Source organism: Neomonachus schauinslandi, chromosome 7 (assembly GCF_002201575.2).
Source record: "Neomonachus schauinslandi chromosome 7, ASM220157v2, whole genome shotgun sequence".
In the NCBI taxonomy this organism is placed as follows: Eukaryota; Metazoa; Chordata; class Mammalia; order Carnivora; family Phocidae; genus Neomonachus; species Neomonachus schauinslandi.
In genome coordinates, this window is record NC_058409.1 from 64326642 (window position 1) to 64347514 (window position 20873).

The 20873-nt window shown below is 38.9% G+C and overlaps 1 protein-coding gene across 2 annotated transcripts; it reads right to left on the reverse strand.

The window, feature by feature from the left end:
- Positions 1–19310: 19310 nt before the first annotated feature.
- LOC110589071 (ubiquitin-conjugating enzyme E2 L3-like) lies at positions 19311–19775 on the reverse strand. Of its 2 annotated transcripts, XM_021699461.1 has the most exons (2): positions 19749–19775; positions 19311–19652 (listed from the first exon to the last, which is right to left on the reverse strand). In XM_021699461.1, exons 1-2 carry the CDS (start codon positions 19773–19775, stop codon positions 19311–19313), a joined length of 369 nt encoding a protein of 122 aa, XP_021555136.1. The 2 variants fall into 2 exon arrangements, with proteins under 2 accessions (XP_021555136.1, XP_021555127.1); XM_021699452.1 differs by having other exon boundaries at positions 19311–19775.
- Positions 19776–20873: the final 1098 nt, after the last annotated feature.

The window sequence follows — 20873 nt, forward strand, 5'->3', positions numbered from 1 at the left end:
ATGTCATACGCACAGTTTGACAGATGGGGCTGGACAATTTTTCCCCCTCCAAACGTGTTCTTAACTATTTGTATTCCATCAGCTTCTCACTTGGGGAGTTCAATCCTGTGATCACCTGCCTGAGAGACTAAACAAACCTTAGCTGTCATGGGCTCGATTCGAGTACCACTAGTTTTATGAAGAAAAACGATATCCAATATTAGTGGCTGGATGCTGAGGGGGGCAGTGGGGGAGAGGATGTTGCTGTGGATTAATGCATCATCTCTGCTTTCAGCTGTGGGCCAGGTTTTGAGTCCAGCTCTGACTGAATCCTGCCATACACTCTGAATAGCATAATGAAGTATTGTTACTGCCTCCATCTAGTCATTACATCAGGGAAACAGACATCCAAAGTTACCAAAACTGATTACTAGCTGAGCTTTTGTGTCTATAAAATAAATGCATTAAAAAAGGCTTTTTTTCAGTCTTATGGGTGTTCTCTCAAGGTTGCGTGTTTTAGTGTTTATAGTTCTACGTGTCACTATCTATAAGTTGGTGCTAGGGTGTATCTACAGACAGTGCTCTCCCAAAACATGCCGCTATGTAGATCTGCATGTGTGTGTGTGTGTTTAAGTTGGTGCACGGGAGACAGAGAAAATGAAGATTGACAACATTTATAAAAATGAGACACAACTCAATTAAAATTCACCGAAAATAGTAAATGAACTGGCGTACTCTAATTGTAACAACACAGGACTGTCTTTTTCCTTCCTTCAAATAAGTCGCTGCTTTGGATCTCACATGTCTTCACCATTTTATTCATGTACTTTTTTATTTACTCTTCAAGGAATTTATGTAAATATATGTAGGCTACAGAATGGGTCTCAGATACAGCTTTATTCTTTAATCTTTTCATCAAACAGCTCACCAAAGCGGGATAGCCAAAGGATTGTGTTTATGGAGAAGTGATAGCTGTCCCACAGAAAGGCATGGCACACTGCCTAGCCTGCAGAAACAAGAATAATAGCAGTAGCATGATAATAAAAATTAATGATTAAGATTTACAAAATACCTTTTCAACTAGGAAAGTGCCACACGCTAAAACTACTTGCTTCAGAGTCTCTTAGATTATAGAAGCTGTACAGAAGCCATGCTCAACTTAACTTGCCCTGTCTTATCTAACATAGCTATTGGGTAGGGGGGAAAAGTGATAAATGTAAGCAAGGGGAATGCTCCCTCTCATCCCTGAAGACTAGGTATGCCCAACTCACCTCTGCCCCCAACATCCACCCTCATTGTCCAGATGTGAAGGGAAAAAAATTACCTCCGATATCCTCCATGATTACAAGCTCACCTAGACACAATCAGACTACACTTAGGCCACCGTTTGTGCATTCACTCCATGAGTGTTTACTATTTGCTTAGCTTTAGTCTATGCAAATACTCCAACTGGGATTGTGTTACTATTTTAAAGTCCGTGTAAGAGAATTATTTGCACAATGCACATTTCACCAGTAGCTACATTTGAATGGCAGAGCTGTGGTTCATAAGCAGCCACAATCTAGTCCTACATCATGCCCAAGTTCAAGGGCCTAAGTGGCTGCCACAGCCTATACTGAATGAGAAGCTCATCAAAGGGCACATGGTTTATGAAGAGGAGTTTGTCTCTGCTTCCCACATTTCCCACTAACTATCACCAAGGGCATCCCTCTACATGTTTACAACAGATGGAGCTCCCCATCTGTTACAAAAAGCCAAATTGTTTTATTAGTAGCTGTGGTGCTTACATCCCTACAGGATACTGAGAAGGTGAGAGCAAAGAAAAAAAAAACGGGATCAGCAGTAAGAGCTTTCCACTATCATAAGTCATAATCTGAAGCTATCCATAAGCTGTTCTTGGAGACCTATTTCTGAGCCATCTACGTAAGCAGTCTGGGCAGGCCTCTCTTAGAAGGCCTGGAGATCATAGCTAAGAGGTTCAGCTGAGGAACAGGGTGATACATGGTAGGAAGGAAAAACAGAATCCTCCATTTCCACTGTTAATAGTGAGGTAAAAGTTGGTTAATACACTGGCTTCCTAAAAGTACTCATCCGACCAAAAATCCACTCTACTGAGGTTAATCAAAGTAACATCAGCTAGGATGACAATTAGGACAGTATTTCATAATAACTATGACCTGCAGGATGCCTGAAGGAAATTAATACATGAAGTTTCCATACTCATTTAGTACAACTTGTAAAAATATCAGTAAAGATAATGTCATATGAAGTCAGACCAAGGATCATCCAGTCTAATATGCGAAAAGGCATTGATCTGATGACAGGACATACTGTCATTCAGGTCTGCACCTCCAAAAGTAGTTTATTTCTGCACATATGACTAATTCCTTAACAATAAATTATAGGTGTGCCAATATTTAACCTCCCTAAAGATTACTTGAATCAGGGATGCTGGGAGGCTCAGTGGGTTAAGCGGCTGCCTTCAGCTCAGGTCATGATCCCAGGGTCCTGGGATCGAGTCCTGCATCAGGCTCCTTGCCCAGCCAGGAGCCTGCTTCTCTTTCTGCCTGCAGCTCCCCCGGCTTGTGCTCTCTCTCTCTGACAAATAAATAAATAAAATCTTTAAAAAACATTACCTGAATCTGCTGAGAATTTAAGCCTATCACTTCTTAGAGTAACAAGATCCATAAATATATTAGCCACCTCATAAAACTATGCTCCGTGTTTACCTGAAACTTACAGTTTAGTTCTATTAAATGATATTTTTAAGGATATACCTAGTAAATGGTACTATGCAAGAGCAACCAGAAATACAAAGGTAGGCAGGGAGGCTTCAGCAAATTTATAATCATTTATAGGGAAAGAGAAATAGACATAACTGTTTCCAATAACCACAGAGTAAAGGATACGCTATGGAAAAGTACATATAAGTTATAGATAAAGTCTAAAAGAAATGTCCACCAGGGAGAGTGCTGGGGTTTGGGGAACACATTCATGTTTACTTAGAAATATTACATAACAATTTGTTTAACTTTGATCAAGGTGTTGCGCATGCTTAGAGCCTACCCCTTTCAAGACTAAGGTGAATCTTGTCTTCTAGTTTATCTGCCTTCAGAGAACAGCCATTTGCACTTTTATCATTGCAGTGACTCTTCTCTGGACATCTTCCAGTTACATCACTTGTTTTTAATTTTCCATTAAGCATGTTTAAGTATCAATGGACTTTGGAACTTGGAATGTAAAAATAAGAAGGAAAACTCAGATCTAAGTCCCAAGTAATGCAGGCCAAACTCTCAATTTAAAAAAATATATACATAATTAAAACCAATTCTTTATGTCTGTTGATCCCATAGAGCAGTTCAAAAAAAAGGTTCAATTCGAAAAAGGGATCTGAAGATGGGGTGAGGAACTTCATGCAGTTCTTATCAATTATTTAGGAAAAGCACTGGCGGAGTGCTATAATCCATCACAAGGCCTAATCCCACTGTTAACTGTTTGTGTAACTCGAGTTAATGCATGGAAAAGCACAGGTTCAAATTTTCCTACCTGGTTTAGGTATAGATGACCTATTATTATCATTTTCTAGGTGTGATGTTTGGAAAATTATTGGTCCTTTCTGCACATGGTTTCTTTATTGATAGAATAGAAATAGTATCTACGTCACAGAGCTGTTAGCTCAGCAACCAGAATATAATGAGTTTAATAAATTCTATAACCTGCTGTTCTTAACAACAAGAAAAGTAATAAGATAAAGGCTCTCTCTTTCTTAATTTTAAAATGAAAAATTTTGTGTCAGAAGTTTTGCAGTTTTTCTCAACTCTAAAATTCTGTGCTTCTGTAAAGCAGAAGTCTATAGTTAAATAAGATGATTTACACCATCTTTTGCTTACTTATTTTTAAAAAGAGGCATAATCTGAAAGACAAAAATGGGGCAGCAGGCATAACTCAAGGGGCGGTGTCTCTCAGAGTCCGAGGCCTGTGCTCAGCTCCAGCTCTGTTCTTTACTCACTTAATGACACCACGCAAGTCAGGGAACCTTTCCGGAGTTATCCTTAGGAAGGGATTATTAATCCTTGCCTCCATATGAAAACCTTTTGGGAACTTCAAAGTGTTATAGTAATATCAGTTTTTATTGTCTTATAATACTTTGCAACCTTCGTTTGCACCATCATTATCATGCCCATAACCCCCCAGTTTCTCTAGAGATGTTTCAGCATTTTTGTTACAAGAACAATTAAAGCCAAAAGTCCATAAAAATATCCTTTTAAATTATACTATTCAGACAAGATCGGGTGCGTTCAGAAGGGTATGGCTAGCTAGAGACTTCAAATATGTTTTTCAAAAGGTTGACTTAATTTTTTAAAAAATTCAAAATCTCATGAAATTTCTTCTTTGGATTTATTTACAATTGTTATTTATTCATCATATTAAACTTTACGTCTCAGGCAAAGTCTGCTTTCTGAGTGCACGCGGTGTCATTGAGTATTCAGATCTGTTTCTCAAACTAATTAGAATATGTTAGGAGAGATTCTATTTCAATTTAGGATGTTTTGTTAAAATCATTCTGGAAATCAATTCACCAATATTCATTAAGTCCCTTCTAAAAGAAAGGCATTGAGATAGGGGCTGCAGTAAATACAAAATGAGTAAGATCAAGTTACCGATCTCAAGAAATGGACAAAACTGGTGAAGTACAAAACAGGTATACAAATGATTATTACTGAGGATAAGATAAATACTCTGAGAGAAATAAAAACAAAGTTTTATGAGAGAATCAAAAAAGGAACAGATCCACTTCACCTGGAGAATAATTCCATTTGCAATTAGAAAAGTTCTTTTCAGGACGGGTCTGCCAATAACTTGCAAATCAAATATCTGAAAAGATTATAATTATAATGCAGGGTGGCCCATTTAAAGAAGTCCCACTTAACATAATGTGATTTCAACAGTAATAAGATAAAAAATACATAGTTCAAGCGCATATAGATCCTCTTTTTCTGAAGGACACAAAGGATTTTAACTGTCAAGGTTTTTCTTAAATGGGTCATCCTATCGAATAGGATCACAATATTTTTTTAAACGAGAGAAATCTGAAGAGCTGCTACAAACTTCCTGGATGAAGACAACCCGTTTTTATTTGTGCTGTGGGGCACTCCGTGCAGTTCCAGACATACATGCAGTGCCCTCTGGCATTTCTGTGAGTCTGTTAACTCTTTCAGCCGTCGGGGCACCACAGGGTCATGCAGACCTCCCGGGAAGGAGGCGGCTCCCAAAGAGCCTCTTTCTTCGGAGCCTAGTGGCCCTCTCTAAAGGATAGGGTCCTTCAGCCTTACCCCTCTGCCCCCACCCCCACCCCCCAGTCTGGGACTGGGTACCATTAGTGCACTGGACCAGTAATTCCACTAAATTGTACCTTCATGGCCCCCTATTACGAAAGGAAGTGTGAATGCTGCCAAAGCCCTTTCCTAACTGGCAATGGAATCACAGGTCAGAAAACATCTTTAGCAAGCATAAATTATTAGGCTCACTATAAAAGAGAGCTGACAGATGAAACAGGCATTTCCATGAGTGAACAATACAGCTTCCATTCAAAGACTGCTGATTGGGTGTTCAGCCTTCCAGCATAAACAGCTATTCAAATTTTAAACTGTAACCAAGTGAATAAAGAGAAGGAATGCCACGGCCACCTCGGGTTCTTCAGAACAATTCAACAAGGGATGTGATATAAATAAAATGTCAACCTATAGGTTGAGTATTTCTTCTTCTTCCCAAGGGTGCTTCAGAGCTCATGAAACAGAAGGCCAGTGTTTCAGACCAGAGTCGGCTCTGGAGACCTGGAGAGCCAAGTTCCCCCACTGGCTATCCCAGAGCCTCGCCAGGGGATGGTCACTGAGAACATCAGCCTCCCTCTCCTCCTCCCCTGTCTGTCTGAGTCGTTCCCAGCCTCCCCTTTTGTAAGATGTTATCTGTATTCATGGGGCGAGGCTGTTGAGGATGAAGTCACAAACATGTAATTATGAACCTCGGAGCAATGCAAAGCATTCTACTCATAGGAAAAGTAGACACTGTCAGTTTCTTGCTGAGACGCCACAAAGGAAGAGTGCCTCCTCGAGATAAAACTATATGTAGTTAACAAAATGAAAAGTATTTATCCCTATGGTTTGCCAAAAGATGCAAATTCCAGATGTTTAAAGCCTCCCAGCATTTCTCAGGACGTGATAAGAAGCTAAGACCATCTGCAATCTTTGGTTGTATGTAAATCTCTGGTTAAAATAGAAGCATGTAACATGGATATCTAGTAACAAGAGACATGAGTGCTTAGTGCTGGCTAAGTGCTTAGTGCTAGCAGGGTACATTTTTAAGAATGCCGAAGTATTGGGCACTTCCATGTCAGGCTTACATTGGGTCCTCTTGCATTTCAGAAGGTCAGTAGAAGTAACTCTAGGCAGCAGTAACAAAGGATGTGAATTGGAGTTTCTTCCCTGGGGGACCCTGGGTCTGCGCCTTCTGAAAGACCTACACACTCAGCGCCCTGCCTCCAACCCTTGCCCCTGCGGCATCAGCTTATGTCGCTTTTCCTAAAAAGGGCACCTGTTACCACAGAAACACTTGCTCATCAGTGGCTGCTCTCGGGTTAATTTTTCAGTACTTTCCAATGTAAGCTGGGAAGTCTTCCAGTACTGATGATATCCATCCAGAGAGCTCTCAGGTCAGTGGAGAGCTCTGATTGTTTTTAATGTGTTTTAATCAGAGCACACAAATAGCTCCATTTACATTGAAGATGTAGCCAGAATAAGTTAAATTTTGTAATTTATATATTTTTTTTCCATTTTTGATATATTTGCATCAGATCATAATTACTAGAGGCCCAGAAGTCACTACTAAAAAATCTGTTTGGGGATGATGTTCCCTTACATTGGTTGAAATTACAAAACAAATGGGCCTTTCTGCTCTGAAGTACTATTTTCCAACTTCCTTGCCTCCTGGAATATGCTGGTAGCATTGTTTTTAGATGCTAAGGATAAAGTGAATTATTTAAAAATAAAGAAGGAGTTCCACTGCTGAGAAGAACTGCTCTAAAATGTGCCATGAAATGAGATAGTGACTTTAAGAAAATTGCACATGTGTGCAATTAAGTATGCCTTTGATAACCTCAGGTTGAGTTCTCATTCATTTGGTCTCCTACCCACAACTACCAGTTTAAAGAAGGGTACTGCATGACCCATGTGATTTTAGGAAAGAGTATTTCCATGACCACCATCTAGCACTACTATAGAGAAACCACAATGTGTGAGAATCTTTTGTTATTAAAAATAACTCTGCCAACAAAGAAGTCAAATTCTCACTCTTCACAGATGACATGATACTTTATGTGGAAAACCCAAAAGACTCCACCCCAAAATTGCTGGAACTCATACAGCAATTCAGCAATGTGGCAGGATATAAAATCCATGCACAGAAATCAGTTGCATTTCTATATACTAACAATGAGACAGAAGAAAGAGAAATTAAGGAATCCATCCCATTTACAATTGTACCAAAAACCATAAGATACCTAGGAACAAACCTAAAGAGGTTTACCAAGGAGGTAAAGAATCTGTCCTCTAAAAACTACAAAACAATCATGAAAGAAATTGAGGAAGACACAAAGAAACGGAAAAACGTTCCATGCTCATGGATTGGAAGAGTAAATACTGTTAAAATGTCTATGCTACCCAGAGCAATCTACACATTCAATGCAATCCCTATCAAAATACCATCAACATTTTTCACAGCGCTGGAGCAAATAATCCTAAAATTTGTATGGAACCTGAAAAGACCCCAAATAGCCAGAAGAATGTTGAAAAAGAAAACCGAAGCTGTGGCATCACAATTCTGGACTTCAAGCTCTATTACAAAGCTGTCATCATCAAGACAGTATGGTACTGGCACAAAAACAGACATATAGATCAATGGAACAGAATAGAGAGCCCAGAAATGGACCCTCCATTCTATGGTCAACTAATTTTTGACAAAGCAGGAAAGAATATCCAGTGGAAAAAAAGACAGTGTCTTCAACAAATGGTGCTGGGAAAACTGGAAGAATGCTGGGAAAATGTAGAAGAAAGAAACTGGACCATTTCCTTACACCATACACAAAAAGAGACTCAAAATGGATGAATGACCTAAATGTGAGACAGCAATCCATCAAAATCCTAGAGAACACAGGCAGCAATTCTTCGACCTCAGTCACAGCAACTTCTTGCAGGATATGTCTCTAAAGGCAAGGGAAACAAAAGCAAAAATGAACTATTGGGACTTCATTAAGATAAAAAGCTTCTGCACAGCAAAGGAAACAGTCAAAAAACCAAAAGACAACCTATAGAATGGGAGAAGATATTTGCAAATATCTTATCAGATGAAGGGTTAGTATCCAAAACCTATAAAGAATTTATCAAATTCAACACCCAAAGAACAATAATCCAATCAAGAAATGGGTAGAAGACATGAACAGACATTTCTCCAAAGAAGACATCCAAATGGCCCACAGAGACATGAAAAAATGCTCACATCACTTGGCCTCAGGGAAATACAAATCAAAACCACAATAAGATACCACCTCACAGCAGTCAGAATGGCTAAAATTAACAAGTCAGGAAACAACAGATGTTAGCGAGGATGCAGAGAAAGCGGAAACCTCTTTTTTTTTTTAAGATTTTATTTATTTATTTATTTGAGAGAGAGAGAATGAGAGACAGAGAGCACGAGAGGGAAGAGGGTCAGAGGGAGAAGCAGACCCCCTGCCGAGCAGGGAGCCCGATGTGGGACTCGATCCCGGGACTCCAGGATCATGACCTGAGCCGAAGGCAGCCACTTAACCAACTGAGCCACCCAGGCGCCCAAAGGGGGACCCTCTTAACACTGCTGGTGGGAATGCAGGCTGGTACAGTCACCCTGGAAAACAGTATGGAGGTTCCTCAAGAAGTTAAAAATAGAGCTACCCTATGACCAGCAATTGCACTCCTGGGTATTTACCCCAAAGATACAAATGTAGTGATCCGAAGGGGTATGTGCACCCCAATGTTCATAGCAGCAATGTCCACAATAGCCAAACTGTGGAAAGAGCCGAGATGTCCATTGACATCTACATTGTATATGTCCATTGACATATACACACACACACAATGGAATATTACTCAGCCATCAGAAAGGATGAATACTTACCATTTACATTGACATGGATGGAACTGGAGGGCATTAGCTGAGCAAAATAAGTCAATCAGAGAAAGACAATTATCATATGGTTTCACTCATATGTGGAATATAAGAAACAGCACAGAGGATCATAGAAGAAGGGAGGGAAAACTGAATGGGAAGTCATCAGAGAGGGAGAAAAACCATGAGAGACTCTTAACTATAGGAAACAAACTGAGCATTACTTACCTCATATTCCACATATGAGGGTGGAAAGATGGGGTAATTGGGTGACGGACATCAAGGATGGCACATGATGTGATGAGCACTGGGTGTTATACGCAACTGATGAATTACTGAACACTTCATCTGAAACTAATGATGTACTATATGCTGGCTAACTGAATTTAAATAAAAAAATAAATAATAAAAAAATAAAAATAAGCCTGCCAAAATGGTACTTCAGACATGGCTGTGTCGTAATGTTGTCTAGAAATCGGACATCTCATGCAACCGGCCACCAACTGGAATATGCTGAGTCTCCACCCAGTTATTGGGTTGTTGGCACATGTATTTTAATGAGCACTGATTATCAATTTCCACAGCAACATTCCAAAGGATTCTAGCTGGCTTAGTTTTCCATAGTCTAATCCAGTGATTTTGTTTTTACATTACAACATATGGAAAGAAATGTTCTTCCTTTATGGTAGAAGTGTGATTTATCAAACTTTTTCTGTTCTAACATATCTGAGTGAAGCAGGTTCATACATATCCTGATTCAGGAAGTTTTCAGAGAAAACCTCTACATTATCACCCACTAATTATCTTACTAGTGATCTTTACAGGCAAGGTAATTATGAGGTGGATTGTGTAACTAGATGTAACCCCAATGATAAAAACCTTGATAAAAGGGATAATCTTCAACACAAAGAAATGGAAAAACTCTCCATGCTCATGGATTGGAAGAACAAATATTGTGAAAATGTCAATGTTACCTAGAGCAATCTATACATTTAATGCAATTCCTATCAAAATACCATCAACTTTTTTTGAAGAAATGGAACAAATAATCCTAAAATTTGTATGGAACCAGAAAAGACCCCGAATAGCCAGAGGAATGTTGAAAAAGAAAAGCAAAGCCGGTGGCATCACAATTCCGGACTTCAAGCTCTATTACAAAGCTGTCATCATCAAGACAGTATGGTAATGGCACAAAAACAGACACATAGATCAATGGAACAGAATAGAGAGCCCAGAAATGGACCCCCAACTTATGGTCAACTAATCTTCAACAAAGCAGGAAAGAATATCCAATGGAAAAAAGACAGTCTCTTCAACAAATGGTGTTGGGAAAATTGGACAGCCAAATGCAGAAGAATGAAACTGGACCATTTCCTTACACCACACACAAAAACAGACTCAAAATGTCTGAAAGACCTAAATGTGAGACAGGAATCCATCAAAATCCTTGAGGAGATCACAGGCAGCAACCTCTTCAACCTCAGCCACAGCAACTTCTTCCTAGACACATCGCCAAAGGCAAGGGAAGCAAGGGCAAAAATGAACTATTGGGACTTCATCAAGATAAAAAGCTTTTGCACAGCAAAGGAAACAGTCAACAAAACCAAAAGACAACCAACAGAATGGGAGAAGATATTTGCAAATGACATATCAGATAAAGGGCTAGTATCCAAAATCTATAAAGAACTTATCAAACTCAACACCCAAAGAACAAATGATCCAAATCAAGAAATGGGCAGAAGACATGAACAGACATTTCTGCAAAGACATCCAAATGGCCAAGAGACACACGAAAAAATGTTCAACATCACTTAGCATCAAGGAAATCCAAATCAAAACCTCAATGAGATACCACCTCACACCAGTCAGAATGGCTAAAATTAACAAGTCAGGAAACGACAGATGTTGGTGAGGATGCGGAGAAAGGGGAGCCCTCCTACACTGTTGGTGGGAATGCAAGCTGGTGCAACCACTCTGGAAAACAGTATGGAGGTTCCTCAAAAAGTTGAAAATAGAGCTACCATACGATCCAGCAATTGCACTCCTGGGTATTTACCCCAAAGATACAAATGTAGGGATCCGAAGGGGTACGTGCACCCTGATGTTTATAGCAACAATGTCCACAATAGCCAAACTGTGGAAAGAGCCAAGATGTCCATCAACAGATGAATGGATAAAGAAGATGTGGTATATATATACAATGGAATATTATCCAGCCATCAAAAAAAAAAAAAAAAGACAATGAAATCTTGCCATTTGCAATGACGTGGATAGAACTAGAGGATATTATGCTAAGTGAAATAAGTCAATCAGAGAAAGACACGTATCATATGATCTCACTGATATGAGGAATTCTTAATTTCAGGAAACAAACTGAGGGTTGCTGGAGTGGTGGGGGGGTGGGAGGGATGAGGTGGCTGGGTGATAGACATTGGGGAGGGTATGTGTTATGGTGAAAATGTGAATTGTGTAAGACTGTTGAATCACAGACCTGTACCTCTGAAACAAATAATACATTATATGTTAAAAAAAAAAAAAAAAGATAGTAGGAAGGGAAAAATGAAGGGGGGGAATAGGAGGGGGAGATGAACCATGAGAGACTATGGACTCTGAGAAACAAACTGAGGATTTTAGAGAGGAGGGGGTGGGGGGATGGGTTAGCTCAGTGATGGGTATTAAGGAGGGCACATACTGAATGGAGCACTGGGTGTTATACGCAAACAATGAATCATGGAACACTACATCAAAAACTAATGATGTAATGTAGGTGACTAACATAACATAATAAAATAAAAATTTTTAAAAAAGTGATAATCTTCAAACCTGCACTTTTAATCTATAAATCCTAAAACATTTGCATCTACTCTACATAGATCTTTGCCCATGATATTACAAACTTCCAGTGTACCACCTGTATTCCTTTATCATAACAATCACTATCTTGTGATTACATGTATTTAATATTTATCTTTTCTCCTAATCAGTGGCTCTGAATTTGGGGTACACATTTTAAAATTTTGGGAGCTTTTTAAAAATACTTATTTAGAGTCCAGTGAAAACAGAATCTCCATGTGTTTGTGTATGTGTTGGCTGTGCGGGAAAGGGAGGACTCATATTGTCCTATTTTTTAATTTCCACACTCAGGTAGAGACAAAAACCACTGCCCCAGGTTGTTAGCCCCATGAAGAAAAGGACTACTTCTGTATCTTAATGCTTGGAAAATAAGAGTACTCAAAAAATCATGTTAAATAAATAAATGAATATCACACTCATGAACAACACACTCCTTTGTCAACAAAGCACATACAGGAATTTCAAGAACCTCTCATATTTAAAGCTAACCTTGGACAACTGGCCTCTGAGTGCTTTTTCTGATGAAGCAGAAGCTGTTGAAATTATATATGATGAATTATGATGCTAGTTCAGGTCTTCCTTTTTAAGCTTAAATTGCCACCCTGCGGTGGCCTCAGCTGCAGAATGCCATCCAGCACCACTAAATCAGCACCTTCCTGCCCCTGGAGGGCACAGGCAGGAGAAGGCTTGCACTAGAGGGTAAATTGCTACACTCTTCCCATACCTCCTCTACATTTTCAGGTCCATGAGCACAGAGCTGTGTATGAATGCAACTTGTTGCATTAACAAAAAGAATGTTGACTTTTTCATTCCTTCATATCAAAAGGTGGTGAGACATAAAATAACAGATTTCCTACTTAGAATACAAAGACATGTGCACATCTACAGTTAGTGATATTCCTGATCCATCCAGATGATGGGTCTGGGTCTGGGAGAAGCAGCTAAGGAGATTGTTGAAGGGCAGTATCTGCCCACCCTAATATGAAAGTCAAAAATCCACACCTGAAGTGATTTGTGTAAAAGTCAGGATACTGATTACATTTGGGGGAGGGAGGAGGTGAGGTAAGGATAAGGCACATATAGTGAGGGTGACTGGAAAAGTTCTAATTCTTGACCTGGGTGGGGAGTGGTTACAAGATTTTCACTTGAAGTAAGTCATTAAGCTACAGATTTGTTTGGTGTGGTTTTCTGGCTCTGTGTTTTATAATAAAAAGTTTAAATTACAATTAAACTGTATTAATAGTCAACCAATAGTTTATACCAATTTTAATTTAAAATAATTCACCTCACTGTAAAAAGTAAAATATAAGTGTATAAAGAAAGCATTAAAAACTACATCTGAATTCAATTTATCTTTGAAAATCTATTTACATATTAGTTATTACCACCTGTTGGATTATTGAGCTCTCTGAGTGTGTTCTTTCCTCCTCTCTTGGGCTTCAAGGGGAATTCCCATCAGTTCAACTGTGGGACTTGGAGGGTAAGTTTGTACTTTCTCAATAGAAACCATCTGAGCCATTAGTGACTTTCATTGTGTGCCTGTTCTGCTTTCCCCTTTCCAGACAGAGGAGTCCAAGCTTTTCAGTCTGTCATCACAGGACAGAACCCCCAGGCCCTTGAGCATCTTAGTGCTCTTCTCTAGACATGTAGATTTCGTTGGGGATAAAGAATTCAAGAGCAGTTTAAGTGGTTTCTCCCAGCTTTATACTTCTTCCACCATCTTTTTCCTCCTCAGTAAAACTTTAGTTGTAATTATGGAGTAATTCAGGTGGCTCTTTATTTCTCCCTAACTCCTTGATTTCTCCTTGAATCTCCTTTGTGTCTGTCAGTCAACTGACATTTCCTGAATATCCAAGGCTGTGTTTTGTGAATTTTGCCAATTTCTCAGAGTGATTCTGACTTCTTAGGGCTTTCTTCTTATTTTATCCTTTTACAGTTCCTCTCTCTCCTCTCTTGGTAAATATGTCTTCCAACCCCTCCCTTTCCTCCCACTGTTTCCTGAAGGAATTAATGAATATCTATATACTTTCTTTTGTTAGTCTTCCATCCTCATACCTACTTCTCACCCCTGCCACAGCTAACATATTTCCTGAAGTAAATTGGATTACTCACTGCATCCAATTGTCATTGACAGACATTCAAGTTCACATCCCCTCAAGCCTGTTTTAATTTATTAGCTTGAATTCTAACTTTTAGGATTCTATTTGACAAATAATATTATTTAAATCCTTATTGATGATAATAATCCTAATAATAATTCCTACCCAAAGCATATTTCACTCATGAAGTATGTGTATTTTCTAAATTTAAAAAATGTATTAATCTTTTTAACCCTCCAGTGAGCCAAAGAGAAAGTATAATTATTCCCATTTTGCATTCGAAATCACTGAGGTAAAACAACGCCTATTTCCCCAGTGGCTAAACAGAGCAGGAAGGAAATAAAGGCCTGATTCCCAGTTATCTACTGGGCCACAAAGAAAAAATTTCTTGAAAGTTAAGAAAATCCAGATGAACTCTCTATGCCAATGATTTACCATTGCCTCCCTTGAAATGAGTATAGTGAATGTTTATTCAGAAAATTCTAAGATAGCTCCTGTATGTCATGCTACCCTGAGGAGGAAATGTCAAAAGACGGGGAATAAGAGAAATGCCAGGAAGAACATGACCCACAGAGATGATTAATATGGAGTTTGTCCATTGAGATATAAAATTTAAATGAAAATCTTTGACTTAATGCAACCTGAGGATGAAGAATCCATGGAGATACTTCTAAGACCTGAAACAGTGCCTTTCCACAGTTCAGAGACCTGACTGAACTTTTTCTCACCCGCTTTCTCCTTATACAATGCTGTCTCTGCCTCGGAAAACTATATCACATGAGGAGAAATGAAAAATCACTTTTAACTTGACTCAAACAGGAGAACTGGGGGAAATAGAAGGATTCCTGAAACAGGTCTATGACATCACAGGTACAGTAAATGTAGAATTGATGGGGTGAGGAAAAAACAAAAATCACAAATTGAAATTTTAGTCTTCAACAGTTTTGCATATAGTCTCTGGCTATATTACATAACATTTAACATAATAGGCAGGAAGCCTACAGAAAAATAAAATCTCTTGATGAGGGCCAAATTGACATTAGATTTCTATCTCTTGCTTGCTAAATCAATTCAATAACATTAAGTGCTCTTTTTGAATAGACCAGTGAGTTCTCCCCTAGTTAAAGTAGCTGATTCTATTCAAACAGAATTTCCTCATATCTGGATACCAATTCATAGCACCAGATCTGCTCATGGTTCCCAGCTGATGAACAAGCCATCCACAGTAGTAGGTTATCCCAGTTGTAACTTATTTCTCATATTTCTTATTAGGATTTTATTACTATTATTATTATTATTATTATACACTCTTGCATATCAACGGAGTCCTTAAAGTCTTATTTCTTTCTCACTTTTAGGAGGAATTCACCCCACCTTTAACCTTCTCCCTCTTGCTACCCTTGAAATCATACCCAGGGGCAATCTTTGCCAAGGAATGAAGGGAACTTTGAGAGGGCTTCCTCCCATGTTGCACACGCTTCTTACACAAATTAAGATGTTACTCTTCTGAGTTTCTGTCAGCTTATGAAACCCATTAATAAAAATCCAGATAATCAGGAAAGCATGGCTTTACTGGACCTTTTCAGAAAACTATGCTCTACTTTGATAAGTTCAAAAACCCAGGTGAGGAGGCAGAACATTTAGGCAAAATGATAAATGTCCAGGAGGTGTATTATAGCTATAGAAGATTCCTCTGAAGAAAGCTTCAAGGCAAAAGTTGCAAATGCACAATAAAGGTATGGAATAGAACAAATAGATTCAGAGTCACTGCTATGTTCCATTTCCTAATCCCTAACCCTATTCTCAGAACTAAAAAAAAAACAATCCTTTGGTCCTAATAACTACACCAGGTGCCATAATACCCTTCAGGGATGTTAAGACTCCTCTTTGAGACTGGATTGGTTGGGAGAAAAAAGAGCCAGGCTCATTGTGCCTATGTATATTATGTGAACATGTACATCTATGATGAGAAAAGAAAGGAAAAAGAATTGCAGAATTATTTTTTTATGCCTGACATGGTACTATTTCATTATTTTTATATTGAGATATCATCTGACCTCCATCCCAAATATAGGTGCTCATAGCTTTTTGCTCTGAACATGGAAAACCATTAGCGCTGACAGGCTGATCATATTCTCAAAAGGTCAGGATCTGCTGTAAACGTGCTTTTTCTTCATCATTTGTCATTTTTGTGGGGTCTTTTCAACTTTTGTGTCAACATATATGTTCCTCACATCTGGGCTGACATCTCACTTCAAAAGCATGTTTTATCCCTGTTGCTTCAAATGCATGAAGTAAGAAAACCTAAGTAAAAATAATTTTGTGAAGAGAAATATCTCTAGTATTGAAAATGCAACAACACACTGATAAGTGTTTTCTCTTGATGTATATCTGGAATTTTTCTCCAAATTTAGTGTGGTAACAATGGGCAGATATCATTAATCTTTGGTGAGGTGACAATGGTCAGGTATTATTAATCTCCTTTACTAGGTGGGGCAACATGGAAGACCCTTCCAAAAGAGTCAGCTGAGGATGAAATTTAACTCTTCTCATTCTCAGTTAATGCTATTTTACTTTGAATCCCAGCCTGAGGAGTATAATGTTGGAGCACAGGTTAATAGAAGTTCAAGTTGTGATACAACCTCTCCCTCTAGTTTAGGTTCAGGAAAATGGATGGAAAGGAAAGGGAACTCGATGTCTGATTGAACTGGGGAACAAGGAGGAAGAAGGAGGAATTGATTATCTCCCTTCTCCCCTTGCTGTTCTTGGCTTTCATAACCTTCCATCCCAAACCATTTGTTCTTCCCACTTCTCAACAATGCCTTCTTTATTCCATTTCTAATCCTCAATTTGCCAATCTAGATCACTGCAAATAATAATATAACTCAAAACCTACCTTCTATGGAAAGACTTCCAGGCTGGTTATTCCTTCCATGAAAATAAAAGCACTCAACCATTCTCCAAAGCTGGAAGGAATCTTTGAGATATCTAGTCCAGGTCTGGATTTTTAAAAAGAAGATGAAATGATTCCCCAAACTCATATAACGCAAGTCCTTTGACTCCATCCTCAGGGATTTGTTCTACTGTGTTTGTTTGTTTGTTTGTTTGTTTAATGGAAATGGCTTTTTCCACTGAGGCTTTTGTGGTTATTGTTGTTTTTTGTTTTTATGTCAATGAGAAGAATTGCCACTCTTTCTATGCTGGAGGGTTGTCAGTGATCCCATTCAAAAACAAGGGTGGAATAGAGGCCATCAGATCTTGAAGCCCCTTGGCTGGCCCAAGTTCCATACAGACTGAAGAGTGACCAGAGCCCCCTCTGGAGGAAGACATGGGGTGTTGTATGACTGTATTTGCTTAATAGGGAACCACAGGGCTCTATGCTTTAAAAATATCACTATCTTGAACCCTCCTACACTGTTGGTGGGAATGCAAGCTGGTGCAGCCACTCTGGAAAATAGTATGGAGGTTCCTCAAAAAGTTGAAAATAGAGCTACCCTATGACCCAGCAATTGCTCTACTGCGTATTTACCCCAAAGATACAAATGTAGTGATCTGAAGGGGTACCTGCACCCCAATGTTTATAGCAGCAATGTCCACAATAGCCAAACTGTGGAAAGAGCCGAGATGCCCTTCAACAGATGAATGGATAAAGAAGATATGGTATATGTATACAATGGAATATTAGGCAGCCATCAAAAAATTGAAATCTAGCGAAATAAGGCAATCAGAGAAAGAATTATCATATGATCTCACTGATATGTGGAATTTAAGAAACAAGGCAGAGGATCATAGGGGAAGGGAAGGGAAAAAATGAAACAAGATGAAACTAGAGAGGGAGACAAACCCTAAGAGACTATTAATCATAGGAAACAAATGAAGGTTTGTTGGAGGGGAGGTTCCTGGAGGGGAGAGGGGTAGAAGGATGGAGTAACTGGATGATGGACATTGGGGAGGGTATGTGCTGTAAAGAGCACTGGGTATTATATAAGACTGATGAATCACAGACCTGTACCTCTGAAACCATTAATACATTATATGTTAATTAATTGAATTTAAATTTTTAAAAAGAGGAAAAAAGATAAAATTTAAAAATTAAAAAAAATCCCTATCTTAACAAAATCAAGGGTAGAAAAGTACCATTCAATACTGAACTATTTTCAGTATCCAAAAGCTTCATTGTCCAAAAGTTTTACTATAGTGAAACTAAAATTATTTTCAGTCATTGCTCTTGAAATAAAAGCAAGGGAGGATTTTTGAACTGTATTCCAAGATCATTTTATCCAACAGCTCCTAAAACAATAATTGCTTTTTCCAATTCTGCTTAAGCTTGCTATTTTAACAAGTTGACAATTTCTAAATATCTAATATGTATCCTTTAAAAAAAAAATGTATCCTGTTAATGGCTTTAGCCACAAAATCTCACATCCAGCTTCCTAATTCACAACTCAGAAAATCAAGACACCATCCTCACAAATTCCACTTCCCAGGTCAAAATGGGAATGTCATAACCAAATCTAAGAGCACTCTCGTTCCTCTTGGAAGTCCCGAAACAAAGCTATTTCTCCTACATGAAAGAGTGCTTTGACGGCCCCACAACCTCAAGGCCAGACAGGAAAGTCTAACCTAGATCTTTCTAAATGAAATATTACTGTTATCTTTGTAAAAAAAAAACTCACTCCATGCCTCCCACATCACCCTGATAAAACGCTTACATGAATAGCAAAGTAGAGTTCTGGACTTCACATTCTGTTTGGTTATCCTGTCAGCCCTCAATTTCATTATTTGTCTGTATACAATTCCAGTTACCACATGTTCCCCAAGCAGCAATTAATAATATCTGCTATATATTATGCTTCAGGCTATTATGGGCTACATATTTGTGTCCCCTCAAAATTCATATGTTGAAATCCTAACTTTTTTTTTTTTTTTTGGACAAGAAAAGAAACACCATTCTTTTAAAGTAGATTGAAGCAGTGATTTTTAAAACAAAGAAAGCAGATCTAGAACATCTTAAATTTTTAATCCTTTCTTTACAGGTTACCTAAACCACTTTTGATTAAGAAAACTGTAGAAAGTTAGTAACTGCCACAAGCAAATGCCAGGCGGCAGCACGTGTCAATTTTCCACAGAGTCCTGCTTTGCGGGGTCTCCGCTCACACTCGCTGGAATCGGTCGTGGAAGAGTTTAGTCCACAGGTCGCTTCTCCCCGTATTTCTTTGTAAACTCTTCAGCATTCTTACAGAATTTTTTATGGTTCTCAGAGTATTCTTCAGCTAGGTCAGCCCGAAGTGGGTGCTTGGGCTGGGGGTCGTTCACCAGTGCTATGAGGGACTGGATTACTTCGTCGGTTTTGGTTGCTGGCTTCCAGTTTTCAGCACTAATTACTGGCAGACAGACCTGCCCCTTTTCATCGATGTTCGGGTGATAGATCTTTGTTTTAAATGTGATCTTCGGTGGTTTGAATGGGTATTCTGCTGGAAAGTTGATTTTGATTCTGAAGGCCCCCTTATCATATGGAGGGTTGTCAGGAACAATAAGCCCTTGCCAAGTCAATAAATTAGCTTCATCAACCTGGATGTTACGGAAGTTTTTCATTCCACATTTGCGGATTTCTTCAAGCTCCTTCATCAGCCTCCTGCTGGCCTCCATCTTGGATGTGGTGCTGCTGCTTTCCCCGAAATCCTAACTTCTAATGTAATGGTATTTGGAGTCTTTGGGAGGTATCTGGGTTTGTAGAGGTGCAATTAGTGCCCTTAAAAGAAGAGGAAAACAGAAAGATCTCTCTCTCTGTCCATATGCACACACTGAGAAAGGACCATGTGAACACATAACAAGAAGGCAGCTTGTCTACAAATCAGGAAGAGAGCTGTCACTAGGAACCAAACCTGCCGGGACCCTGATCTTGGACTTCCCAGCCTTCAGAACCATGAAAATAAATTTCTTTTGTTTAAGCCACCTAGTCTCTGATATTTTGTTATAGCAACCTGAGCTAAGACACAGACTCTATCCTAAATATTTTACATTCAGTATCCCATTTAAAATTTACACAAATCCCACTAGGAGACACCACTTTCCCCATTTTACAAATGAGAAAACTATCTCTTAGATTAAATAGCTCTTCAACATGAAGAATGTGAAGTGTAGAGTTGGATTTCAAATATGCCTCTTAACCCTGAATCATGCTGCATAGTACATAGTAGACATCAAATAATTAAAGTGAATCCCTCCTACTTCTTCTTCTACTCCAGCACTTTAAAACTGTCCATTTATACATATATCTTCATCACGCAGCTGAAAGTTCTTTGAGGGCCAAGATTATTGTATTCTCAATGCCTAACACAACAGCATGTGCAGAAAGAAGGAAGGAAAGGGAAGGGAACGGAAACAAGACAAAGCAAGGCAAGAAAGAAAGAAGGAAGGAAATAAAGAAAACAGTGTATGTGAATCCATAATTAGTAGGTACATTAGTGTGCTAGGGCTACCAAAACAAAGGACTACAAACTGGGTGGCTTGAACAACAGAAATTTATTGGCTCATAGTTCTTGAGGCTAAAAGTCTGAAATCAAGGTGTCAGCAGGTTGGTTCTGAGGACTGTGAGAAAAAGATCTATTCCAGACCTCTCACCTGGGCTTATAGATGGCCAACATTTCCCTACGCCTCTTCACACTGTCTTCCCTCCATGTATATCTCTGTGTCTAAATTTCTCCTTTCATAAGGACACCAGTCATGCTGGATTAGGGTCCACTC